The 27,081-nt window shown below is 51.1% G+C and overlaps 2 protein-coding genes across 3 annotated transcripts; one reads left to right on the top strand and one right to left on the bottom strand.

Moving 5' to 3' along the window:
• The first annotated feature begins 1,542 nt into the window (after positions 1–1,542).
• LOC138807661 (5-aminolevulinate synthase, non-specific, mitochondrial) lies at positions 1,543–16,776 on the top strand. Its single transcript, XM_069993422.1, has 11 exons — positions 1,543–1,625; positions 3,746–3,965; positions 6,587–6,817; positions 9,120–9,269; positions 10,178–10,400; positions 11,707–11,891; positions 12,397–12,576; positions 12,908–13,072; positions 14,647–14,915; positions 15,784–15,946; positions 16,458–16,776. Exons 2-11 carry the CDS (start codon positions 3,767–3,769, stop codon positions 16,616–16,618), a joined length of 1,926 nt encoding a protein of 641 aa, XP_069849523.1. The 5' UTR covers positions 1,543–1,625; positions 3,746–3,766; the 3' UTR covers positions 16,619–16,776.
• Positions 16,777–22,400: 5,624 nt separating this feature from the next.
• LOC138807660 (toll-like receptor 9) lies at positions 22,401–26,696 on the bottom strand. 2 transcript variants are annotated; one of them, XM_069993421.1, is made up of 2 exons: positions 26,614–26,696; positions 22,401–25,453 (listed from the first exon to the last, which is right to left on the bottom strand). In XM_069993421.1, exon 2 carries the CDS (start codon positions 25,314–25,316, stop codon positions 22,542–22,544), a length of 2,775 nt encoding a protein of 924 aa, XP_069849522.1. In that variant the 5' UTR covers positions 25,317–25,453; positions 26,614–26,696; the 3' UTR covers positions 22,401–22,541. The 2 variants fall into 2 exon arrangements, with proteins under 2 accessions (XP_069849522.1, XP_069849521.1); XM_069993420.1 differs by having other exon boundaries at positions 22,401–25,631; positions 26,614–26,692.
• Positions 26,697–27,081: the final 385 nt, after the last annotated feature.

Below are 27,081 nucleotides of genomic sequence, written 5' to 3'. Positions count from 1 at the left end.
GGGACCTGCTCCACAGGTGCAGACTCACCTTGCCAGCTTTGCGGGTGGCTGGAGTTCAGAGGGAGGGGATCAGGAAGGACTTGGGCACTTGATCTCCATTACATTGGACTTTGTTCCTCTTATTTAATGCCTAGCCGAGGAAGGAGACAATCTGAACTCTCTCTTTTCTCCAGGTGGAGGAGGGCAGTTCTGAAGCCTGGCACAGGCCCAATCGAGCCCAGTCTGGGCCAAGCTGGGAAGGGTGTGAAGCAAGAAGGCCAAGTTTGGCATTCCTGAGAGGGGTTTGCCAGGCCCTACCAAGTCCAGGTATGATCTTGGAAGACTCCCAAGAAGGCCTGGGCTCAATTCTGAACTCTGGGTTGGAGTTCTAAGCTACCTCACTGGTTCCCGGGGTAGCCAGCAAAGACTTTGGACAACGAATGATAGAAAAGAAAAATAATATAAGTGTTAAACTGTAGGGATGCATGCCGCCACCCCACCCCCAGCTCAGAGCAGTGGGTTCCATCTAGCTGTTTTCCTTGATCCTCTTTGTATATCTCAATTTTGGACCAGAAAATACCAAACCTAGGGCTCCTGGCTCTTCTCCTTCCACAGTCATTATAGTCAATGGTGTAAAACTGGAATTATATAACTTGAGGGTAGTGGAGGGGATGGGGAAAAGGTGGGGGAGAAAGATGGAAGGGGTGATATGGATCAAAATGCATTATACTCATCATATGACTCTTAGAATTGAAACCCCTTTGTATAACTTGACTTTAAAAAGTTAGCAAAAAAAAAAAAAAAAAAAGCCAGGCTCATGCCCATCATCCTAGCTACTCAGGTGGCTGAGATCTGAGGATCACAGTTCAAAACCAGCCTGGACAGGAAAGTCCGTGAGTCTCTGATCTCCAATGAAGCACCAGAAAACCAGAAGTGGCGTTGTGGCTCAAGTGGTAGAGTGCTCACCTTGAGCTGAAGAGCTGAGGGACAGCGCCCAGGCCCTGCGTTCAGCACCCGTGACCAAACAACAACAAAAACTACCAGGACCACTCCATTCTCAGCACATCCAGCAGCACAGAAAAAGACCCTGGCCAGGGAACCTGTTGCATGTGCAAGCCATTTTTTCTTTTTTGCCAGTCCTGGGGCTTGAACTCAGGGCCTGGGCACTGTCCCTGAGCTACTTGGTGCTCAAGGTGAGCATGGTCCCCTTTGAGCCACAGCACCACTTCTGGCTTTTTTTCTGTGTCTGTGGTGCTGAGGAATCGAACCCGGGGCTGCATGCATGCTAGGCTAAACCCCTCGATCACTGACCCCGCCCTTCCCAGGCCTCGGCTACATTCTGAAAACCAGAATCTGCTGGGGGTGCAACACAGCTCCGAGCTCCCAGCCAGCCAGCCAGCCAGCCAGCCCCGCCCCGCCCACTTGGCCCGTGGCGCCGTGCGCAGGCGCAAAGCCGGGCCCCGCCCACAACCCCCCTAAGCCTGTTCCTCCCTCCTCCTCTCTCCCCCCGCCCACCCGCCGCCGCGCATGCGCAGCCGGTCGCCCCGGGTTGTATATTAAGGCGCCGGCGGGGTCGCGGCCTGAGGAGGCTTCTCGAGGACAAGGACGAACGGTTGGGTCGTCCCGTCGCCGTCTCAGCCGTGCAGGTGAGAGGGGGGCGAGGCACTTCCTACCCCGGGGGGGTGGTGGGTGATGGAGAGGAGGAGGGGGGGGGAAAGGGATAGCCTGAGACACATCCCCCCCCAGCCCGGACCCCTCTGTCCCCTCCCCCCACCCCATACACCCCGGGATCGGGGGGGGGGACCCCACCCCCATCCCGCCCCGGACCCCCCCCTCCCCAACGTCCATCCTTCCCCAGCTCCCATTCCCCCCCTCCCCTTCTTCCTGCCTTCCATTCCTGGGGAGCCCCCCCCCCACTCCCCTGTAACCCTTCCTCCCCCCCCCATCACCTCCATCCAGGCTCTCCTGAGGGTCTGGGGGTCCTTCACAGCCCCTGGATGTGTCCGATGAGCCACAACACGTCTCCCTCCACCCTTCTCCCCTCAACCTGGCCTTTTACCTGACACCCCTACATTTCCATCGCCCTCTTCCTGCCCTCCCCTACCCCCCCCCCACCCTGAGCTTAGGGGCTCAGACCTCTCTCTAGACAAGCCTCAGGGACTCTCCCAGGGTGGAGGGGGGGGGCAAAGCATGGTGACCCTGGAGAAAGCCACCCCTTCCCCGACACCCCCCCACCAGTACCTGGTCCAGCCGCCTGGAGGGACATTCACACTGCCTTCTGGGAAACTGAGCCTCACTTCTGTCCACCTAGGTGTGTGTGTGTGTGTGTGTGTGTGTGTGTGTGTGTGTGTGTGTGTGTGTGGAACTGAGCCTCACTTCTGTCCACCTAGGTGTGTGTGTGTGTGTGTGTGTGTGTGTGTGTGTGTGTGTGTGTGTGTGTAAGGGTTCTTAACTACACTGTGCATCTCGGCGGGAGCCTCTGGGCTCCCAGACCTGTTTCTGACTTGTCCTTTGTCCCTTCTACCTCCCCTTGGGGGGGAAGGTGAATGGTCCATATCGACTTGGGGACATTATATTTGCTTATATAAGTGTATTTATTTATTTTTGTGCAATCCTGGCCCTTGAACTAAGGGGGGCCTGGGCGCTGTCGCTGACAGGTGGTTGTTCTCCAAGCTAGTGTTTGACCACCTGAACCCCAGCTTCTCATCTGGCTTCTGGTGGGACATTTGGAGATAGTCACACAGACTTTTCCTGCCCAACCAGTCTGTCTGGACACTGTGATTCTCAGATCTCACCCCCCCCTGATTAGCTGGGTGCTCAGCTATCAGCTTGAACTCTGGGCCTGGGCACTGTCTTCAGCATTTCAGCTTAAGGTGAGCACTCTACCACTTGAGCTACAGCACCACTTCTGGTTTTCTGGTAGTTTACTGGAGATAAGAGTTTCACGGACTTTCCTGCCTGGGCTGACTTTGAACCTCGATCCTCAGATCTCAGCCTCCTGAGGAACTAGAATTACAGGTGTGAACCACTGGCACCTGGCCTATAGGAGTTTTTATTTTCTTTTTCATTTTTTCTTTCTTTATTTTTCTAGTCCTGGAGCTTCAACTCAGGGCCTGGGCACTGTCCCTGAGCTGCTTTTGCTCAAGGCTAGCGCTCTACCACTTTGAGCCACAGCACCACTTCTGGCTTTTTCTGTGTATGTGGTGCTGTGGAATCGAACCCAGGGCCTCATGCATGTGAGGCAAGCACTCTACCACTGAGCCACCTTCCCAGCCCTATAGCTGTTTTTCTATGGAGCAGGAGAATGAAGTTGGTGAGCTAGGTAGAGGATAAATCACCATGCCCTCACTGAGGTAGATATCAGAGCTGTCCTTGATTGATTGATTGATTTAAGTGACATGTTAGTTACATTAGATATAAAGCTGCCAGAGCCATCAGAACCTTGAAACCTCTTGTGGTGGTGTTAGGCCTGGTTATTAATAATCATGGGCTGGGTTAGGCACCAGTGGCTCATGTCTGTCATCCTAGCTACTCAGGAGGCTGAGATCTAAGGATCACAGTTCGAAGCCAGCCTGGGCAAGAAAGTCCATAAGACTCTTCTCTCCAGAAAACCAGAAGTGGCACTGTGGTTCAAGTGGTAGAGCGCTCGCCTTGAGCTGAAGAGCTGCGGGACAGCGCCCAGACCCGGAGTTCAAGTGCCAGGATTGACCAAAAAAACAAAACAAAAATTGTGGGCTGTCATTCAAGATCTTTCCTCTTTCCGCAGGAACGAACACATTTTCTGGAGATGGAGACTGTAGTTCGCCGGTGCCCCTTCTTATCTCGTGTCTCTCAAGCCTTTCTACAGAAGGCTGGCAAATCGCTGCTGTTCTATGCCCAAAACTGCCCCAAGATGATGGAAGTTGGGGTCCAGCCAGTCCAGAGGGCCCTGTCCACTTCAGCAGTACAGGGCCAGCAGATCAAAGAGACTCATCCGACTAAAGACAGTAAGTAGTGTTGGCAGCAAAGGATCAAGGGGAACTTTATTATTATTATTATTATTATTTTTGGTGGCAATGCTGGGTTTGAACTCAGAACTCTGTTCTTGCTAGGCAAGTACCACTTAAAGCCATGTTCCTAGCCCTTTTTGATTGTTTTTTAGATGGGGTCTTGTGATTTTTTTTTCCCCCCTGCATGGGCTTCTGACTACACTCTTAACTCCTCCCAAATAGCTGGGATTATAGATACATATCACCACATACACACACAACACACACCCAGTTTGCTTTTTTGAGATAAGTTTTTGTTTTTGTTTTTTGCCCGGGCTGGTCTCTAACCAAGATCTTTCTTTCAATTCCTTCTTCCCAAGTATCTGGGATTACAAGCATTCACTACCTTGACCGGCTAGACCTTTGCTTTGAAAATACTGTGGGAGTTGTTGTTTTGTTTCTTTGTTCATTTTTTTTTTGTTTTTGCAATACTGGGATTTGAACCCAGGGCCTCATGCTTTCTAGGCAGAGTGATTTGTTCTGGTTTTCATTGCAGTAAAAAAAAATACACACAACACAAAATCTTTTCATCTTAACCATTTTTTAGTGTATCATTCCATGGTTAAGTACATTTAAATTGTGAAGCAACTACCACCACCACCATTGCCAGCTCTAGAATGTTCTGTGTCTCCCCAAACTAAGACTCTACACATTTAAACATTAACTTCCATTTTCTTTCTTCAGTTCTTTCCACCACCGGGGTCAGGGAGAGGGGCTTCCTGTAAATTGAATGTGTCTGGTTGTTTGTTTTGTAAGTCTCAGGGATCAATTTCATACATTAGCTCTTTTGTTTGTTTTTAATAAGCAGATCAGAGGGGAATTGTCAAGGTCTGGTTCTGCCAGGAAAGGAGGTGTTTCCTTTTCCACTTAATCCCAGAGAACATTTCATGTGACAGACTTTGCTTAGGTGTGGGCCTGTAAGAAAGGGGTGTATTTTTCTTTGAAGTAGGAAGGACTTATTCCTGGGTTAGGAGTAAGTTGTCTTCAGAGGCATGCTTGCAATGGTGCTGTGTTAAATCCTAAGACTTTTGTTTTTTTTGCCAGTCCTGGGGCTTGCTGAAACTCAGGGCCTGAGCTTCTTTTACTCAAAGCTAGCACTCTACCACTGGAGCCACAGCGCCACTTTTGGCTTTTTCTGTGTATAAGTGGTACTGAGGAATCAGACCCAGAGCTTCATACATGCTAGGCAAGCACTCTACCACTAAGCCACATTCCCAGCCCAATCTAAGACTCTTGTGTTGCTCTTTCTCTAGTGAATAAGTATCTAGTGAGTATGGAACTTCCATTAGAAAATTAGAAAAAAAAATAGGAAAAACTGTGTTGAATCACCTTGAAGAAAATTCATGAGTCCACATTGTAAGAAAGGCAAGCCAGTGACTCACAGGTGGATTCTAAAATGACAAAAGACTTTTCTAGAAGAAAGGTGAACAAACCTGCTTATTGGAGAGGAGAGGAGACTCATGGAAACTAGAAACATAATTACAAGGCAACCTTCTTAGTAGAATTGAGGGAGAAAGTAGGGTGGTGTGTGGATATGATTTACCTGTGATTTTGTGGTATTTTTTTTTCTAGTATACCAATAGTTTGAACCTTATTAGACAGGAATCTAAAGATTAAGTATTAGTCTGATTTCTTTCTTTTTTTTTGGGGGGGGGGGTCCGGTTGTGGGGCCTGAACTCTGGGCCTGGGCACTGTCCCTCAGCTCTTCAGCTCAAGGCTAGTGCTCTACCACTTGAGCCACAGCGCCACTTCTGGCTTTTTTCTTTTTCTTATGTGGTGCTGAGGAATCGAACCCAGGGCCTCTGGCATGCAAGGCATATGCTCTACCACTGAGCCACCTTCCCAGCCCAGTCTGATTTCTTTTGTTTAGAAGAAAACTAGTAGTTTCTATGTTAAGCAACACCGAGCTTTATTACTCCATTTAGAAAGCATGATCAGAGGGGGAAAAAAAAAAAAGAGTGCAATAAGTACTTTTAATTACTTAGTGACTCAGGAGGCTGAGATATGAGGATTGCAGTTTGAGGCTAGCCCAGCCAGGAAGGAAAGACTATAAGACTATTATCTCTAATTAACCGCCAAAAAACAGGAAGTGGAGCTGTGGCTCAAGTGGCAAAGAACTAGCCTTGAGCAAAGAAGCTCAGGGACACCACCAAGTCCCTGAGTCCAAGTCCCAGGATTGGCAGACACACATGGGGCTTGAACTCTGGGCCTGGGCGCCATCCCTCAGCTCTTTAGCTCAAAGCTAGCGCTCTACCACTGGAACCACAGCGCTATTTCCGGTTTTCTGAATGGTTTTATTGGAGATTAGAGTCTCACAGACTTTCCTGCCCCAGTTGGCTTTGAACCATGATCCTCAGATCTCAGCCTCCTGAGTAGCTAGGATGACAGGTGTAAGCCACCGGTGGCTGGCTAACCTAAATATTTTTGTTAGGTTCCCAGAACCTAATAAAAGTAAACAATGGGTCGTGATCATGGGTGGAATAGATGTCAAGTTTATCCATGAAGTCAAGAAGAGAGTAAAAAAGTCAGTGTCCTGTTCACCCAGAACTGATGGCTCACATTTTCCATTTCTCCCTCAGCTGACAAAACCACCAAAGCCAAGGAGCAGCCAGCTCCTGAGGGATGCCAGCTGAGTGTAGACGGCCCACAGCTGCCGTCCGGGCACCCCTTGCCTGCCCCGAACCAGGGCTCTGTGAGCAGGTGCCCGTTCCTGGCAGCCCAGATGAAGCAGCAGGGCAGCAGCGGCGTGTTTCGCAGAGCCAGCCTGGAGCTCCAAGAGGACGTGCAGGAAATGCATGCCGTGAGGAAAGGTAAGCCCAGGAAAGACCCACAATCCCCTGGGCCCCCTAGGTCCCTCAGACTTGTGTGAGGAGCTATTATTAGGGCGGTAGTTATGTAAACGCCTTCCCCTTTGCGGGCCAACGGGCAAGATCCCCAAGGGAGAGCTAGCTGGATTGCAAAATGTGGGACTTCCCTTGTTCCCTGGGTAAGATGTCACCTGCTTAATGGCTGAAAATACCAGCAGCCTTGAGCCGCCCTCTGGCCCTCCAACAGGCCAACAAGAAAGGCAATAATGGGCCGGGAAGGTGGCTTAGTGGTAGAGTGCTTGCCTAGCATGCATGAAGCCCTGGGTTCAATTCCTCAGCACCACATAAGCAGAAGAAGCCAGAAGTGGCGCTGTGGCTCAAGTGGTAGAGCGCTAGCCTTGAGCACAGAGAGGCTCAGGGACAGCGCCCAGGCCCTGAGTTCAAGCCCCAGGACTGGCAAAAAGAAAAAAAAAGGAAAGGGGAATTGGGAGGAGAAAGACAAAGAGGAAAAAAAGAAAAACGTAGCAATAAGTAAACTAAAAGAGAGTACTCAGTTACAACTTGCTTTAGTCATAAATCATTTTTTTTTTAAATGAACTAGGTGATAAGCCTTCCTTCTTTGTATTATTTCACTTGCCTTTTTGTTCATTTTTGTTTTTGGACAAGGAAGGTCTCATTGTGGCATTCCCATACCCGCGTACAAGGTACCCCAGTCAGCCTCCCCCTGTCCCCCTTCCTCTCCCTTCCTTCTGCCCCCTTTTCTAAAACAGTATCAGTAGGTTTCATTGTATTTACGTCCAGGTGAATAGACTACTTTGATCCTATTTATTCTCATTCACCCTTCTTCTGCTGGTACTACTCTTAATAGAGCCTGCTTTACTTTTCTGTTGGTGTGTGTGTGTGCATGCACGTGTGTGTATCGTACCAAGGGGTTTTACTATGGTATTTTAGATATGCTTTTTTTTTTTTTAAACCAGTCCTAGGGCTTGAACTCAAGGCCTGGGCACTGTCCCTGAGCTTCTTTTGCTCAAAGCTAGTGTTCTACCACTGGAGCCACAGTGCCACTTCTGACTTTTTCTGGGTATGTGATACTGAGGAATCAAACCCAGGGTTTCATGCATGCTAGGCAAGCACTCTACCACTAAGCCATATTCCCAGCCTTTTTTTTTTTTTTTAATTGCAAATTGGCCTCAAATTTGAGATCCTCCTACTTTAGCCTCTTAACTGTTGGGATTATAGGTGTACACCATTATGTCTGGCTCTAACAGGCCATTTGTGTGTGGATGTGGTGTGTAAGTGAGATGTATGATGTGTGCATGTGTGTGCATAGCTGATCTTGTGGCCTGTCCATGAGCTTTTTTGTTGTCATTGTTGATCGTGGGGCCTGGGCGCTGTCCCTCAGCTCTTCAGCTCAAGGCAAGCACTCTACCACTTGAGCCACAGCGCCACTTCCAGCTTTTTCTGCTTATGTGGTGCTGAGAAATCGAACCCAGGGCCTCATGCATGCAGGGCAAGCATTCTACCACTGAGACACCTTCCCAGCCCCTTTGTTTCCTTTTGGTGTCATTCCTTGGGCTAGAACTCAGGATCTGAGCACTAACTCTGAGCTCCTTTTGCTCAAGGGTAGTGCACTACCACTTGAACCACACACTCCCTTAGAGATAAGAGTCTCAGGGACTTTACTGATGGGCTGGTTTATAACACAGTGCTCGGATCTCAGGCTCCTGAGTAGCTAGGATTACAGGCCACTAGTGCCTAGTGCCATCTTTTTCTTTTAATACAGTCATCTTTATTCCTTTTTTTTTTTTGGTCGGTGATGGAACTTGAACTCTGGGCCTGGGCACTGTCCCTCAGCTCTCCAGCTCAAGGCGAATGCTCTACCACTTGAGCCACAGCGCCACTTCTGGTTTTCTGGTGGTTCATTGGAGAGAAGAGTCTTATGGATTTTCTTGCCCAGGCTGGCTTTGAACCATGATCCTCAGATCTCAGCCTCCTGAGTAGCTAGGCTGACAGGCGTAAGCCACCAGTGCCCGGCACTCAGCTTTATTTCAATGCATACATTTATTATTTGATCTCAGAGTTGTGAGTACAACATGTATTTTCAGTGGAAAGCGCAAGCGAGCTGTCTGGGATCCCTATGGAGATGTAGCTATGTGTCTATATGATGACCATTTACAAATAGGACTGGCAAGGCCACTGGCTCCTTGAGGCTGCTAATGAGCTATTTTTGACCCCCTGCCTGGAAGGTATTGTGAACTCAGAATAGAACGTCCATCTCATTTGCCTCCTGTCATTTTGGTTACAGAAGTTGAGCAAGCCTCTGTGAACACCGATGTGGTCTCGGTGAAGAGTGAGGGAGAGGATCCGAGTGGGCTGTTGAAGAACTTTCAAGATCTGATGCGAAAGCAAAGGCCGGAAAGAGTGTCTCACCTCCTCCAGGACAACTTGCCCAAGAGTGAGTCTCCCTGTTCCTTGCCTGAGGCAGGTGATAGGCTGTCACTGAAGCGTTCATCCAATCAAATAGAAGATTCATTGTGAGTTAACTTGAAACCACGCCCCCTGCTTTACCAAGCAGGTGCACTTAAGTCTCGGCGACTATAGCTGCCCTAGATAGCTGGCCTTTCTCTTTATTTTTTTGGTCCAAGACTTGAACTTGGTGCCTAATGTTTTTTGCTCATTGCCTGGCGCTCTTCCATCTGAGCCACGCCTCCAACCCTGGGCCTTTTCTTTTAATACTGTTGGCCTACATACTGGGCCTTGTGCCAGGTACTTGACACGTAATATGAGGACATCAAGGAACTAGTCTAAAGCCAGGCTCCAGTGACTCATGCCTATAATCCCAGCGTCTCAGGAGGGTGAGGTGTGAAGAGCCAGTTAGGACAGAAAATGACTGAAGACTCAAAGCTGGAGGTATGGTTCAAGTGGTAGAGTGCCAGCCATGAGCAAGAAAAACAAGAGCACAAGACCCTGAAAGGAAACAAAACAAAACAACAAAGAGGGAGAGAGAGCCAGGTGCTGGTGGCTTAGACCTGTAATTCTGGCTACTCAGGAGGCTGAGATCTGAGGATCAAGGTTCAAAGCCAGCCTGGGCAGAAGAGTCTGTGAGACTTTTATCTCCAGTTAACCACCAGATAACCAGAAGTGACACATTGGCTCAAGTTGGTAGAGTGCTAGCCTTGAGCAAAAGAAGCTCAGAGACAGTGCCCAGGCCCTGAGTTCAAGTCCCAGGACTGGCAAAGAAGAAAAAAAAAAGAAAAGAAACTCCCCTAGACTCCCCCTGCTAGAAAATGGCAAAGCAAAAAATTAAACTTAGGCTCATCCTTCCCCAATAATCATCCCTACCGGCTTTTGTTTGGTTTTTAGCCATTTCCACTTTTCAGTATGATCGTTTCTTCGAGAAGAAAATCGATGAGAAGAAAAATGACCACACCTATCGGGTTTTTAAGACGGTGAACCGGAGGGCACACATCTTCCCCATGGCGGACGACTACTCGGATTCCCTGATTACCAAAAAGCAGGTGTCCGTGTGGTGCAGTAACGATTATCTAGGCATGAGTCGCCACCCACGGGTGTGTGGGGCAGTTGTGTAAGTAGTGCTTAGCTTTCACATATAACTAGCATGGTGTGGCAAGGCATGGATGATTTATATGGGTCGGCTCTTTTATGGGGGTTATATTGAGCAAGGAAAGTGTGCAATCGCAGGGCTGGGAAGGTGGCTTAGTGGTAGAGTGCATGTGATGAAGTGCGTCATTTCCCGTCCCTCAGTACAACCATGAATGTGCTTGAACAATATGCAGCCTTGTGCAGATATCTGGGGTTGTGGCTGTAGGTAGAGAAAGACAACTGTAAGCTGTCTCAGGAAAAGCTACTAAATGGGACATGTTAAAAAGACCATTGCCTGCCACCAGTGGCTCACACCTGTCATCCTAGCTACTCAGAAGGCTGAGGGCTGAGGATCACGGTTCAAGGCCAGCCTGGACAGGAAAGTTTGTGAGACTCTTATCTCCAGTGAACCACCAGAAAACTGAAAAGTGGCTCTGTGCTCACCTTGAGCTGAAGAGTTCAGGGACAGAGCACAGGCTCAGAGTTCAAGCCCCACAACCGACAAAAAAAATACATTTGAGGACTGGGAAGATGGCTTAGTGGTAGAGTGCTTGCCTAGCATGCATGAAGCCCTGGGTTCGATTCCTCAGTACCACATACACAGAAAAGGCCAGAAGTAGTACTGTGGCTCAAGTGGTAGAGCATTAGCCTTGAGCAAAAGAAGCTCAGGGACACTGCCCAGGCCCTGACTGGCAAAAAATAAATAAATTAAATTAAATTAAATAAAAAGACAATTGAAGTTGGGCACCAGTGGCTCACGCCTATCATTCTAGCTACTCAGGAGGCTGAGATCTGAGGATCGAAGTTCAAAGCCAGCCCAGGCAGGAAAGTCTATGGAAAAAAAAAAGTCTTTTTTTTTGGTCAGTCATGGGGACTGAACTCAGGGCCTGGGCGCTGTCCCTCAGCTTCTTTTGCTCAAGGCTGGCACTCTACCACTTGAGCCACAGCGCCACTTCTGGTCTTTTCTACTTACATGATGCTGAGGAATTGAACCCTGGACCTCATGCACGGGAGGCAAGCGCTCTTACCGCTGGGCCACCTTCCCAGCCCCTTCTAAACTCTCGATCTTGCTGGTCCCTAGAGATTCCTCTCCCGTGGGCGGTAGCTCCTCTACCCAGCCTGACGCTGAGGTCAGCGGCCATTCCTGCCCTCCTGTCTCACAGTGAGCGGGGCTGGACCATGCCCGTTTGCAGTCTTCTCTATCCTACACAGCGGAGCCATTCACCCATTCAGAACTATGAGTTGGAGTTTTATGTGTTTTTTTTGTTTTGTTTTGTTTTTCCCAACAGGGAGACTTTGAAACAACATGGTGCTGGAGCAGGTGGCACTCGGAATATTTCTGGAACGAGTAAGTTCCACGTGGACCTGGAGCAGGAGCTGGCCGACCTCCATGGCAAAGACGCGGCCCTCTTATTCTCCTCCTGCTTCGTGGCCAATGACTCTACCCTCTTCACCCTGGCCAAGATGATGCCAGGTAAGGAAGCCTGGTATATGATTGTCTCGGGGGGCTTGGGGTTCTTTATGGTGACTAATCATGAGGGCCAAACACCACCTCAGAGATGAGAGTAATGATCTTGTCTGGGTGCATATCCCTTTTATTTATTTATTTATGTATTGTGGCAGTCCTGGGGCTTGAACTCAGGGCCTGGGTGCTGTCCCTGAGCTTCTTTGGCTCAGGCGAGCGCTCTACCACTTGAGCCACATCACCACTTCCAGTTTTCTGGTGGGTTATTGGAGATCAGAGTCTCATGGCCTTTCCTGCCCAGGCTGGCTTTGGACCACGATCCTCAGATCTCAGCCTCCTGAGTAGCTAGGATGACAGGCGTGAGCCACCGGCATCCAGCAAGAAAGCTTTTTTTATTAGTGAACCTTTTTATTATTCAAGGCAGTACTGTCAGGAAAAAGGTCTGTTGTCTCTGTCAAGAAAAGTCAGTCGTCTTTGACGCAGATGGCAATAAAATAGCTTTTCCTCACATCAGGCTGTGAGATTTACTCGGATTCTGGGAACCATGCCTCCATGATCCAAGGAATCCGGAACAGCCGGGTGCCAAAGTACATCTTCCGGCACAATGACGTCAGCCATCTCAGAGAACTGCTGCAGAGGTCCGACCCCTCGGTCCCCAAGATCGTTGCGTTCGAGACTGTACACTCAATGGATGGTAAGCCACTGCACCGCTTCCAGTTTTCTTGAGTGGTTTATTGGAGATCAGGGTCTCACGGACTTTCCTGCCCAGGCTGGCTTTGAACCGGGATCCTCAAGATCTCAGCCTCCTAAGTAGCTAGCATTACAGGCGTGAGCCACCAGCGCCCAGCCTGAGCTTCTTTTACTCAAGGCTAGCACTCCACCGTTTGAGCCATAGTGCCAATTTCGGCTTTGTCTGTATATGTGGTGCTGAGGACTCGAACCCAGGGCTTCATGCATGCAAGGCGAGCGCCCTACCACTGAGCCACCTTCCCAGCCCCTGGGATTGACGTTTGGTCTTCCCTCAGGCGCAGTGTGTCCCTTGGAAGAGCTGTGCGATGTGGCCCATGAGTTTGGAGCGATCACCTTTGTGGATGAGGTCCATGCGGTGGGGCTGTACGGAGCCCGAGGTGGAGGAATCGGCGACCGGGATGGAGTTATGCCAAAAATGGACATCATTTCCGGAACGCTTGGTGAGTATAGTTTGTTCCCTTCGCACAGCCAAGGACACGCCGTTCTGATTGCCATCATGTTCAGGGACCATAAGCCCAGGCCTCTTTGTCTTTGGGTGAATTTTTCTTTCTTTTTTTGATTGGTCTTGAGGCTTGAACTCAGGGCCTGGATGCTCTCCCTGAGTTTTTCTGCTCAAGGCTAGTTAGTGCTCTTCGAGCACTTTGAGCCACAGCACCACTTGCGGTTTTCTGGTGGTTCATTGGAGATAAGGGTCTCATGGACTTTCCTGCCCAGGCTGGCTTTGAACCACGATCCTCAGATCTCAGCCTCCTGAGTATCCAGGATGACAGGCGTGAGCCACCGGCGCCCGGCTCTCTTGGGGTGGATTTTTATGCCCCAGTGAGTGGTTAGGCCATCCTAAGCAGAACCTCTTGGAATGAAATGACAGTAGTAACTTACTGCTGTTTAGCTGGTTTCAGACGTAGCTCTGGCTCTAACTTGACAGGCTGGGATAAAAGTCTCTGATTGTCCTCTTAAACTAAAAAGAAGCAGCCAGTACTCATCTTCCAACACAGTTGCTAAATCCTAATATTCCAGATCCTCCTGCTTTCCTCTGCTCCCGTGTCTCATGGTGACCAGAAGCCGTCCTGCGGCCTGAGCGTACCCCTCATGCAGGCCACACCCCCACCCTGCGCCCTTCAACATGCCACACCCCCACCCTGCGCCCTTCAACAGGCCACACCCCCACCCTGCACCCTTCAACAGGCCACACCCCCACCCTGCGCCCTTCAACTGGTAGTTAATCTCTCTACACCTCTGTTTCCTCATCCGTCCACTGGGAAGAGCCATCAGATCTACATGTGAATTCTCATTAAGAAGATAATTAAATGAGTCATCCGTACATCATTACTCTAGACATCGCCTTGGCCTGTTAGAACCCCTAAAGAAATGTAAAAAGGTGCTGGTGGCTCACGCCTGTCATCCTAGCTGCTCAGGAGGCTGAGATCTGAGGATCGCAGTTCAAAGCCAGCCCAGGCAGGAAAGTCCATGAGGCTCTTTATCTCCAATGAACCACCAGAAAATTGGAAGTGGCGCTGTGGCTCAAGTGGTAGAGCACTCGCCTTGAGCTGAAGAGCTGAGGGACAGCGCCCAGGCTCAGAGTTCAAGCCCCACGACTGACAGAAAAAAAAAATCTGAGGCTGATATGGCTCTGGCACTTTGTTTGCTCAAAAAGGCTGGGATGAATTTTCCACTTGGGCCCATATGAATTGGTCACTAGAGACGATCATGTGGGACTCTCTTGAATTTCTTCAGTCATTCCTCTTGAAACCCGAGATACACATTCTATAAGTGAAAAACAACTGTAGCTCAAGACCAACTCTGAACAGGTTCAGTTTTCTTCCTTTGTGCCACTCCTGGGGCTTGAACTCAGGGCCTGGCCTCTGTCCCTGAGCTCTTGTGCTCATGGCTAGCACTCTACCACGCGAGCCACAGCGCCACTTCTGGCTTTTTGGTAGTTCTTTGGAGATGAGAGTCACTGGGACTTTCCTGCCCAGGCTGGCTTTGAACCTACCCCACCGCTGTCTCCCCGCAGGCAAAGCGTTTGGCTGCGTGGGGGGTTACATCGCCAGCACCCGCTCTCTGATCGACACGGTGCGCTCGTACGCGGCCGGATTCATCTTCACCACGTCGCTGCCACCCATGTTGCTGGCCGGAGCCCTGGAGTCCGTGCGGGTCCTGAAGAGCGCCGAGGGCCAGACACTACGCCGCCAACACCAGCGCAACGTCAAACTCATGAGGCAGATGCTGATGGACGCTGGCCTGCCGGTCATCCACTGCCCCAGCCACATCATCCCCGTGCGGGTAAGGTCTGCGGGTCGGGGTGGGGGTGGGGGGGACAGATGAGGGGACAGGGCACCGTGATGGTCCAGCCTTTCCCCAAACACCGACTTTCACCACACAGCTAGGCCCCAGAACACTCCAGAAGCCTGAGCATAGTGTAGCTTAGTTGTTTTGTTTTTGTGCCAGGACTGGGATTTGAACTCACAGCCTAACAGCTGTCCACTACTGGTATTTTTTTTTGTTTCTTTTTTTGTCAGTCGTGGGGCTTGAACTCTGGGCCTGGGCGCTGTCCCTCAGCTCTTCAGCTCCAGGCGAGCGCTCTACCACTTGAGCCACGGCGCCACTTGCAGTTTTGTGAGTGGTTCATTGGAAATAAGAGTCTCACAGACTTTCCTATCTGGGCTGGCTTTGAACTGTGCAGATCTCTTCTTCTTTAGTAGTTAGAATTACAGGCGGGAGCCACCAGTGCCTGGCTTTACTAAACTTAACTCAAGGGTAATGCTCTGCCACTTTGAGCCACAGCTCCATTTCCGATTTTTTGGTGGTTCATTGGAGAGAAGAGTCTTGTGGACTTTTCTGCCTGGGCTGCCTTTGACCTGCAATCCTCAGATCTCAGCCTCCTGCACCTGGCAATATTGATGTTGATCTTGCCAATCCTGGGTCTTGAACTCAGGACCTGGACACTGTCCCTGAACTTCTTTTTGCTCAAGGCGAGTGCTCTACCACTTGAGCCACGGCGCCACTTCCAGTTTTTTCTGTGTCTGTGGTACTGAGGAATCGAACCCAGGGCCTCATGCACGCAAGGCAAGCACTCTACCACTAAGCCACCTGCCCCGCCCTTTGATCTTGATCTTGTTCTGATCTTTTCTCCTGCTGCCTTTCAATTCAGGTCGCCAACGCAGCTAAAAACACCCAAGTCTGTGATGAGCTCATGAGCAGGCATAACATCTACGTCCAAGCCATCAACTACCCCACGGTACCACGAGGAGATGAGCTTCTGCGCATTGCCCCTACACCCCACCACACACCGCAGATGATGAACTACTTCCTGGGTGAGTTCTGCAGAGTTAGTAGCAGGGGTCTCTTGGGGACGGGAGGCCCATGGCGCCCTTAGAGGCCATTAGATGAGTTTCTTATTCCAAGTGGTTAAGACCCAGAGGGGCTGGGAAGGTGGCTCAGTTGGTAGAGTGCTTGCCTCACATGCATGAGGCCCTGGGTTCGATTCCTCAGCACCACATAAGCAGAAAAAGCTGGAAGTGGCGCTGTGGCTCTAGTGGTAGAGCGCTCGCCTTGAGCTGAAGAGCTGAGGGACAGAGCCCAGGCCCTGAGTTCAAGGCCCACGACTGACAAAAAAAAAAAAAAAAAAGAATCTCATAGATCCGTCTGTTCAGGTTGGCTTCAAACGTCAATGATCTTCCGATCTCAGCCTCCTGCGTGGCTAGGATTACAAGACTGAGCTACCAGTGTTCTGCTTAGGACGTAACATTACCATGTCCCTGGTGCAGGTCATAGGTGCAGGAAATATTACTCCCTGTAACACGGCAGCCCTGTCTCTCCTGACAGAGAACCTGCTGGCCACGTGGAAGCGAGTAGGCCTGGAACTCAAGCCACATTCCTCGGCCGAGTGCAACTTCTGCAGGAGACCATTGCATTTCGAAGTGATGAGTGAACGAGAGAAAGCCTATTTCTCAGGCATGAGCAAGATGGTATCTGCCCAGGCCTGACCCTGACCTCCCCCCCCCACCCTCTTATCCCACCTGACCCCAGGCCATTATCATATCCACACAGTCCCCACAGTTGTCTTTATATGTGAATTAAATTATATTAAATTTTAATCTATAGTGAATAACATAGTCCTGGAAATAAATTCTTGTTTAAGTGATGGACGTTTGCTGCTCTTGCCTACTGAATGAGAAAGCATTGATGGTATTATTATTATTATGGGGGTGTATAAGAATACCCAGACCCACTGGGGTGCCAGGACCGCCTTCCTGAGCCCAGAGCAGCCTGTGGCACCCCTGCAATATGGTCCCCCCCCTCCCCTGCATCTGGTTTTACTTTAATTCAGTTTTGTAAATTCCTATTATTCCTTTCTGGTGGTGCTGGGATTCAAACTCAGGACCTGGCACTTGCCAGGCAGGCGCAGCACCACTAGAGTTGAACGAATGAAAGGGGACCCCGTGTTTCTCCCCCTCCGAGCCTACCAGAGAACAAGTGGGCCAAAGACATGCCAAGCAGCTGGAGCCGAGGAGTTACATGCATGGGGTGGCTGGGATTACAGCCATGAGCCACTACACTCGGTTTGTTGGTTGAGATGGTCTGGGTCATTTGCCTTTTGGGGGGAATGGTATTGAGAAAGACTCAGTCCTCCACAGAGCTTTGTTCCCATCAGATAAAACCCACTCACGAAGGCAGCCAGTGGTGGAATGGAAATCACATCATCTGGGAGCCAGGAAATGGTTCTTCCTGCTCAGCGTTCCCGGCCTCCTTCCAGAACTTTCTCCATTGTCCCTCACATTCCCATGCCTGGAACATCCTCCACCTCCCACTGGGATTGGTGAGGGCTTGCTTCGGGTGGGGACAGTGTTTGGATGCTGGGAAGGAACCCCCACACACTTCTTTTGTGAAGCAGAGCCTGCAGGGTCAAAATGTCCCCCCCCCCCCCCATGCGCCTCTCCCTCCCTGCCTCACGGGGTTAGGCGAACACAGGCCACAGCTGCAGAAAGTAGACGGAAGATGCTTAGAAATAAGGAGTTTAGCCAAGCACAGGTGGCTGAGCCCTATAATCCTCACTACTCAGGAGGCTGAGATCTGAGGATCCCGGTTCAAAGCCAGCCTGGGCAGGAAAGTCCGTGAAACTCTGATCTCCAATGAACCACCAGAAAACCAGAAGTGGCACTGTGGCTCAAGGGGTAGAGCACTCACCTTGAGCTGAAGAGCTGAGGGACAGCGCCCAGGCTCAGAGTTCAGGCCCCACGACCAACAACCACAACAAATAAAAGCTAAAGGACAGCACTCAGGTTTTTGAGTTCAAGCCCAGGGACTGGCATGTTTACACACAGCCTTGAGCAAACAAGTCTACTCCTGTAATCCTGGCTACTCAGGAGGAGTTCAAGGTGAGTGGAGCAAAGTGAACACCTTATCTATCTGAAAAGGCAAAGGTTGCGGGATCCTCATTCACCAGGCAGAGTGCTTACCAAGTATCTGTGAAGTCCTGTGTTCAGGCCTGGTACCATTAACAAACAAAAAAGCAAGTCCAATGGCAAACTGCCACGTCACAAGGCCTTTCCAACAATATTCACAAGCCTGAGACACTGGGTGAAGAGTTAACTGGGAGAAAAGGTGCGTATGTGGAAATTTCCATGGGCCTTTCAAACGGTTTAAGCAAATAAAGCTGGGACTGGGCGCTGGTGGCTCACACCTGTCATCCTAGCTACTCAGGGGGCTGAGATCTGAGGATTGTGGTTCAAAGCCAGTCTGGGCAGGAAAGTCTGTGAGACTCTGATCCCCAGTGAACCACCAGAAAATCGGAAATGGCGCTGTGATTCAAGTGGTAGAGCGCTGGCCTTAAGCAAAAGAAGCTCAGGGACAGTGCCTAGGCCCTGAGTTCAAGTCCCAGGACTGGCAAAATAAAATAAAGCTGGGCACTGGTGGCTCTCATCTGCCATTCTAGCTATTCTGCTCAAGAGGAGGCTGAAGATCGGAGAATCATGGTTCAAAGCCAGCTTGTGCAAGACAATCAGAGACAAACAGCAGAGCTAGAATACAGCTGCTGGTGCTCTGCCCTGAGTCCTTCCTCTTTCTTGTCCTGGTACAGCCAATGGCATGTTAATTAGAATGAGTGGTAGTGTGGAGGCCAGGCCCAAAGCCAGCTGTCAGCTCCCTTCCTAACCACTGTGCCCCATGTGTACAGCACACCCCATCGTGCCCCACTGTGGCCCAGATCCCAACACCTCTAGGACCAGATTCTACCATCAGCCCCGCACCAAGTGCTACCAGTGGCCAGGACAGGGAAGGATGGATGCATGCATGCATGGATAGATGGGTAGATGCATGGATGGATGGATGGATGAATGGATGGATTAATACATTAATGGATAGATGCATACATGGATACATGGATAGATGCATGGATGGATGGATGGGTGGATAGATGCATGGATAGATGGATGAATGCATTAATGGATGCATGTGTGCACGGATAGATGGATGGGTAGATAGATGTATGTACGGATGGATGGATGGATAGCTAGATGGAGGTATGCAAGTATAAATGGATGGATGGATAGATGCATGTGTGGATGGATGGATAGATGACTAGATGCATGGATCCATACATGGATGGACAGGTGCAAGGATAGATAGATGCATGCATGGATGGGTAGATGCATGCATGGATGGGTGAGTAGATGCATGTGTGGATGCATGGATACACACATGGACAGATGGTACATGGATGCATGGATAAATGTGTGCATGCACGGATAGATGCATGGATAGGTGAATGAATGCATGGATAGATGCATACCTGCATGAACGGTAGATGCATGTATAGATGGATGGATGATGCATGTATACATGCATGGATAGATGGATGCATGAATAGATAGATGGATAAATACATGGGTGAGTGGATAGATGAATGCATTAATGGACAGATGCATACATGCATGTATTGTAAAAGTGGATTGACAATGGATTGCTCTGGGGTAGACTTGGGGTCCTGAGGGAGTGGCCAGTTGTGTCTCCTACAAAGACAAATCTAGGGTACTGGCCAGGGCCTCCACTTCCTGCTTCTGCCCGTGGCCTGGACAATCTCAGGGAGAGTTCATCCCTCTTCCCCTTCCTCCCAGGCCTCCAGCCTAGGGGAAAGGTCTTTTCGTGTTTGGTTTGACTCCCAGGTGAGCCAAAGAAGTACAACAGGTCAGAGTCCACGCGGGCCTTCCTGTGATTCTTAGGTTGGTGCATATCCTGCTGTCTTTCATCTGAGAAAGAAAACATACACTCTATGTTCTTTCATGATCCCCACCTCCCCCAGCTCCGCCCCGGCTGCCTAAAACAGAAAGAGGAAGATGGCTAATATTTCCCAACTGTTTCCTCAGAAGAGGGAGGAAGACAAAATCACACACACACACACACACACACACACACACACACACACACAGAGGGAAATACAGTATCCAGGCTACAATGTTGTGGTCAATTCCAGCCCTGGTGGCCATAAATGGCCCCAGGCTCCAAGCTTCCCTGGTCCAGACAAACTGGTTTGACTCTCCTGCCCAGCGAGGCAGATGACCAGTTTGCCCTCTGCTGCTCCAAGGGCAGGTTTGGTGGTGGTGGTGCCAAGACAGCGATCCCAGAACAAGGTGTCTTCACGATCCAGGTGTGACATGGCCAACAAGTTGCCATAATGCCAGGACTTCTTCTATTTTTTTTTTTTTTTAAATCAGTTGTGGGGCTTGAACTCAGGGCCTGGACGCTGTCCCTCAGCTCTTCAGCTCAAGGCCAGCGCTCTACCACTTGAGCCACAGCGCCACTTCCGGTTTTCTGAGTGGTTTATTGGAGATCAGAGTCTCACGGACTTTCCTGCCCAGGCTGGCTTTGAACCGGGATCGTCAGATTTCAGCCTCCTGAGTAGCTAGGATGCCAGGCATGAGTCACTAGCATCCAGTCCAGCTTTGTTTTCCTTTTTTGATATTGTGGAGTCAACATTGTCCTGAACCAAGCCCTCTTGGGATTTTCATGGCTACAAATGAACTAGAATGGCAGCTTCTCCGCCCTCAAAGGATATTCTGTCCCATGAAGAAGGGAAGCTGCTACCAGACTTCCAGACCCAACCCTGGAATGTTTGTCTGGTTCTTCCCGAGAGGCTAAGGGAGGGAAAAAAATCGGGTGAGGCAAGAGCCCCCCTCCCTCTGCTTCCCCCCCCCCCACTCTCTTCAAGACCAAGTTCACATTGCGTTTCCATCTCTGACTCACACCTAGAATCCTAACTACCCAGGAAGCTGAAATATGGAGGATCACAGTTCTGAGGCCAGCCCTGATTAGAAAAGTCCTTGAGCCAGTTGCAGGTGGCTCATACCTGTCATCCTAGCTACTCAGGAGGCTGAGATCTGAGGATCATAGTTCAAAGCCAGCCCAGGCAAGGAAAGTTGGTGAGACTCTTATTGCCAATGAACCACTCAGAAAACCGGAAGTGGCGCTGTGGCTCAAGTGGTAGAGTGCTCACTTTGAGCTGAAGAGCTCAGGCCCAGCACCCAGGCCCCATGACTAACAAAAAAGAAAGAACAAACAGGGCTGGGAAGGTGGCTCAGTGGTAGAGCGCTTGCCTTGCATGCATGAGGCCCTGGGTTCGATTCCTCAGCACCACATAAGCAAAAAAGAAAAAAACCCGGAAGTGGCGCTGTGGCTCAAGTGGTAGAGCGCTCGCCTTGAGCTGAAGAGCTGAGGGACAGCGCCCAGGCCCAGAGTTCAGGCCCCACGACCAGACCAAAAAAGAAAAAAAAAGAAAGAACAAACAGAAAAGTCCTTGAGACTCTTTCCCAAATGACTAGCACAAAGCTAGGCCGGAGGCATGGCTTAATTGGTAGAGCAACAGCTTAGCAAGAAAGTCAGATACATGTCAGGCCCTGAGTTCAAATCTGGGTACTGAAGCCAGGCACGGGTGATTCATGCCTGTTCATCCTAGCTACTTAGCAGGCTGAGATCTGAGGATCATGTTTCGAAGACAGGCTAGGCAGGAGAGTTCATGAGACTTTTTTTTTGGAGGTGGGAGGCAGTCCTGAGGCTTGAACTCAGGGGCTGGACACTGTCCCTGAGCTGCTTTGGCTCAAGGCTAGCGCTCTACCACTTGAGCCACAGCGCCACTTGCAGCTTTTTCTGTGTCTGTGGTACTGCTGAGGAATCGAACCTAGGGCTTTATGCATGATAGGCAAGTATTCTACCACTGAGCCACATTCCCAGCCTCCCCCCCCTTGTTTTATTATATATTTTTTCTGCCTGTTCTTTTTTTGGGTGTTGAGGATCAAACTCAGGACATTGAACTTGCTAGGCAAGCACTTCTCAGCCATTCATGAGACTCTCTTCCCCAATGAACCACTAGAAAACCACAAGTGCCACTGGGTCTCAAGTGGTAGAGCGCTAACATTGAGCAAAAGAAGCTCAGGAACAGCGCCCAGGCCCTGAGATCAAGCCCCACAGCCTAGCCAGGTGCCAATGGCTCACCCCTGTCATCCTAGCTACTCAGGAAGGCTGAGATCTGAGGATCACGGTTCAAAACCAGCCCAGGCAGGAAAAGTCGGTGAGACTCTGATCTCCAATGAACCACCAGAAAACCGGAAATGGCGCTGTGGCTCAAGTGGTAGAGCACCCGCCTTGAGCTGAAGAGCTGAGGGACAGCGCCCAGGCCCAGAGTTCAAGACCCCACGACCCTCCACTCCGAAAAAATTCTCCCTTCCCTCCTCCTACCCAGCCCTCCAGGAAACTCAGGGCTAGCAGTCTGGGAGCATTTATTAAGCACCTGCAGTATACTAAGCATGAGCAGGGGTGGGAAGGGAAAATAGTAGAGCAGTTGGCCAAGGTAAGTTGGACATTGCACGTGTCCCAGCATGGAAGGGTGACTGTCCCTTGATCGTCACCTGCCTTGAACTATTCCGCCGTGGGTCCCTGGCAGAAATTCCTGTTATAGAAATGGTGGTTGTCCCTGGTCAGCGCTGTGGCCAGTTGGGCCCAGAAGCTGCCCTGGCCACTGGGCTGATGAGGCCAGAAGAGGACGCTCTGACGACACAGACGCTGACGCAGCTGCACGTAACGGGAGCGGTGGACATCGGGACGCAGGATGACCAATACCACGACGTCCTTGCGGTCCTCCAGCAGGCGCTGCTGGACCAGCAAGAAGCCGGTACGCAGGAGGCCACTGACGCGATCGGTGTGGGCCAACACAAAGAGGGTCTTGCGGCTGCCATAGATGGAGGCCCAGAGGTTCTCAAAGAGAGTTTTGCCGGGGACCCAGTCCCGTTCTTCCAGGCACAAGCGTAGGGCCCGCCGTCCACGCCGCTCCTCTAGCTGGACCCGTAGTTCATTGTACACCCAGTCGGCCACGGCGGGCTGGGCTTTGTCAAACACCACGAACGCATCATAGGGCAAGGCGTGAGCGCCAGATCTCCTCTTCCAGGGAAGCCAGGCCTGGCAGAGGTAAAAACAATACCAGAGATCCCATCCGTACACATGCTGGAGGATGGGCACTGTGATGCCCAGAGTCACAGCCAGCAGGGACAAGCCAAAACAATTCCAAGAGACGGTCTCATCCAGGCAGAGACGCAGGTCCTGCGCGAAGATGCTAAGACCCTGTAGTTGGTTGGGGCTGCCACATTTTACCTGACTGGGCAAGCCCGGGACAGCGTGTTGGATCTCCAATAAGAACTCCACAAAGCAGGCCCCGCACGCACAGTGCAAAGGGTTGGTGCGTACATCAAGGGTTTGGAGGTTTTTCGCCAAAGATCCGAACCAGGAAGCCTCCACCGTCTTGAGGTAATTGTGGCTGAGATTGAGTTTCTGAAGTTGTACAGCCAGGACAAAGAAGCCGGGGGCCACAGACGTGATTAAGTTGTTGCTGAGGTCTAATACTTGCAGATGGCTGCTATTCAGGTGCGTGTCATTTGACAAAGCCTTCAGCTTGTTCCCTGCTAGATCTAGAACTTCCAGATTGGGCAAACAATCCAGGCCGGTCCAATTGAAAAACGCCAAGAAATTATCCCGAAGACGTAGCACCTTAAGGCTTTTGGGGAGATGGTCCAAGGTACGGGGCAGGAGGGTGTGTAACTGGTTCTTAGACAGATCTAGCTGTTGTAGGACTTTCAGGCCTTGGAAGAATCGGAGGTACAGATCTCCTTCGGCCCACATACGGCTCACGACATTGCCACTGAAATCCAGGGTGTGGAGCGAGGTGCTGCGCAGTTGGGGTGACACACGGCTGTTAATGTCGTTGTATGCCAGGCTGAGGATGCGTAGATGGGGTAGGAAGGCCAGGAAGCTAAGATTATGGCCTATGCCTTGCATACCAAAAGCCTGGTTGTTAAAGCTGAGGTCCAGGGCCTCCAATCGGGGTAACTCCTTGAAGGACTGGCTATAATACAAATCCAGCTTGTTATGGCTCAGATCGAGAACTCGTAGATTGACCAGAGGGGTGAACTGGGAGCCATTGACTGTCTGGGCTATGGAGTTGTGACTCAGGCTCAGGCACTGGAGATAAGACAGGTGGGTAAACATTTCGGCTTGGATTGTCACCAGATAGTTTCGAGAGAGATCCAAGGTGAATCTCGACTTCTGGCAGCTGGATATAAAGGTTTTAGGTTTGAGGGTGTCCAGCGGGGTTGGAAGGAAGTTCTCAGACCCCCGCTGGAATGGCTCTCCAGCCTCGATCTCTCCAGTGGTGGCTACCATCTTGTTCGTGCTACTAATCCGGTTGTCTGACAGGTCCACCAAGCGCAGGTGTCGGAAAGGCTGGAAAATGCTGAGCTGGGCATGTTTGATGAAATTCATCTGTAGACTCAGAGTGTGGAGGTCAGGGAGCTGGGCCAGAGGCTTTAGGGTGTGTTCGTTGAGCGATCGGAAGAAGATGCCATTCATGTGCAGTTCCCGCAGCGATGTGAGGCTCCCAAAGGAAGGAGCCAGCCATAATTGGGCAAAGGATACCCTCTTGCGGTAATTAAAGGATAGGTTGAGCTTCCGCAGTTTCGTTAGGCCTTGGAAAGCCGTCGTCTTATTGATGGATTCATAGAGAAAATTCTCACTCAGATCCAACACGGAGAGGCGAGGGAGCCCTTGGAACCATTGGGGGTTCAATTTGTGAAGAGAGCTGTCCTTCAACACCAGGCCTTCGAGGTGACTCAGGTGGCTAAAGGTGTCATTGTGCAGCCAGAGAGACCCATGGGGACATTCAATGCAAGGATTCCGGGCGTGATCACAACGGCGACAATTGCCCCCCACATCCAGGACGCGCAAGGCAGTCAGACCGGCCAGATCTTGGGGTCCCAGCTGGACAATGCGGTTGTAAGACAACAGGAGAGATTGCAGGCTGGGGGGCAGGAGTCGGGGTACCTGGGTGAGGTTGTTGTATTTGAGCGACAGCTGGGTGAGATTGCTCATGCGCAAGAAGACTCCAGGAGCCACATCGAGTGACCCACTGCAAGGGTTCTTATAATAGCAGTTACCATCCATGAAGAGGGTGCGCAGGGCTGGTAGGTCGGGCAGGCTGGATGAATCCAGCACCAAGATGTTGGTATGACTCAGGGTCAGGTTCACCAGGGATTTGGGCAGGGCGGGTACGGTGGTGATGCCATTGTAGCTCAGGTTGAGATCCTCCAGGGTGGGTACTGCCAGGAAGGTGTGGGGTTCGATGGTCATATGGCAGGTAAAGCGCATGGGGCTCAGGCCCCGCGGGGGACAATTCCATTTGAGGTTCAGCCGGCGCAGGCTGGGAAAGTGGAGGAAATCGGAGTCGTGCAGGTGGTGGATTCGATTGGAGAGCAATGAGAGGCTGGTGACGTTGTCGCGGGGGGCTGTGGCAGAGAAGCGGGGGACAGACTTCAAGACAAGCCAGTTGCAGTTCACCAGGCCTTCCTGGGGCTGGAATTCACAGGGGATGAAGGCGGGCAGGGACCCCAAAGCCAGGGCCTGTGCCAGCACTGCAGCCTGTACTAGGAGAGACAAGGGGAACTGGACCCCATAGCAGGAATCCTGCCAGGGCCAGGGACTGTGTGAGTACCCAGCCTAGCTCCACCTGGACCTGCACCATCTCCTAGGGAAGTAGGGGGTGTCTTTAAATAAATCTTGTCCCTCCTCCCCACTGAGCCTCCTGGCAATTGAACCCCTTTCCCATGCTTTAAGACCTTCTAAAGGGGGCTGGGGGATGTGGCTCAGTGGTAGAGAGCTTGCCTTGCATGCATGAGGCCCTGGGTTCGATTCCTCAGTACCACATACACAGAAAAAGCCGGAAGTGGCGCTGTGGCTCACATGGTAGAGCGCTAGCCTTGAGCCAAAGAAGCTCAGGGACAGCGCCCAGGCCCTGAGTTCAAGCCCCAGGACTGACAAAAACAAATAAAACGAAGGGACAACCTCTTGGTCCTGAGTTCAAACCCTTATCCCAAGAATTAGGTCTTGGCTTCTTCCAGGCTCCGTCTCTCTCCTCACGGCAGCTTCTCTTTCCTCCTGAGGAAAGCAGCCAGGTCCCCCTCACCTTTCCCTTCTCTAGGGCCCCCCTGAAATCCTCTCTCTACTGCCATCCTCCGCCCCTGCCCCCAGCCTCTCATCCCTCCGCGTTCCTTCCCCCTGACCAAGAAACAAGCAGGTGTTTCTTGCTAGAAGCACTTTACTGGGCTTTTCCCTTCCTGTCCCCAGCCCAGAGCAGGCCCCAATCTACTGTGGGCCAGAAGAGAACAGAGGGTGGGTTCCACGGGCAGCAAAAGGCAGAGTCTCCCCCCACACACACACCCCCAACTAGCCCTGGGCAGCCACATCTGGCCACGGAACCCCGGATCCCATCACCAACGAACATCCCAGGCCTCTGACTGCGCAGAGTCTCAGCGATCAGGGAGGCAGGCGACAGTCACTAATGTTCCTGTCCTCCGCTGCCAGATCAACTCTCCAACTCCATCTCCTCCCTCCCTCCCCCAGTCCCCCCACCACGATCATCCGGGGGGAGAGGGGCAGCCCCACCTACCATGTCAGTAGTGGAGAGAGAGGTGATAATGGTGGGTCCGGCTGGCAGGCTGGCTAAGCAGTGACAGAAAACTTGGTTCCTCCACTAGGGTCCCTCAGATAAAGGAAGTGAGACTTTCTCTTATAAACTGAGACGCTAGCTTTCCCTACCACAAGCCGCCTGGCCCCCCCCCCCCCGCACCCCCCCACCCCCCGCCATACACACATAGGCTGGCAGACAGAGCAGGTGTCCTACAATGATGAATCACAGGGCCATTTGCATAGCTAGTTGGCTCAGGGATACTCTCGGTACCCCTTCCTCTTTCTACATGCACGCCCCCCCGTCCCGCCTCCCCTCAGATAGCCCATGCCCCAAGAAGGCTTCACACATCTGTTGGGGGCAAGGGGAGAAGTCTGGAGAGGAACAAGCGCTTAGGTTTCACTGAAAATCAGGTTTCGGAGGGACTTGGGTGCTAAAGCACATACTGGG

The sequence above is a fragment of the Dipodomys merriami genome, unplaced genomic scaffold (genome assembly GCF_024711535.1).
Source record: "Dipodomys merriami isolate MVZ:Mamm:240054 unplaced genomic scaffold, mDipMer1.0.p SCAF_427, whole genome shotgun sequence".
Taxonomy (NCBI): domain Eukaryota; kingdom Metazoa; phylum Chordata; class Mammalia; order Rodentia; family Heteromyidae; genus Dipodomys; species Dipodomys merriami.
This window is presented reverse-complemented; position numbering and strand designations above follow the sequence as displayed.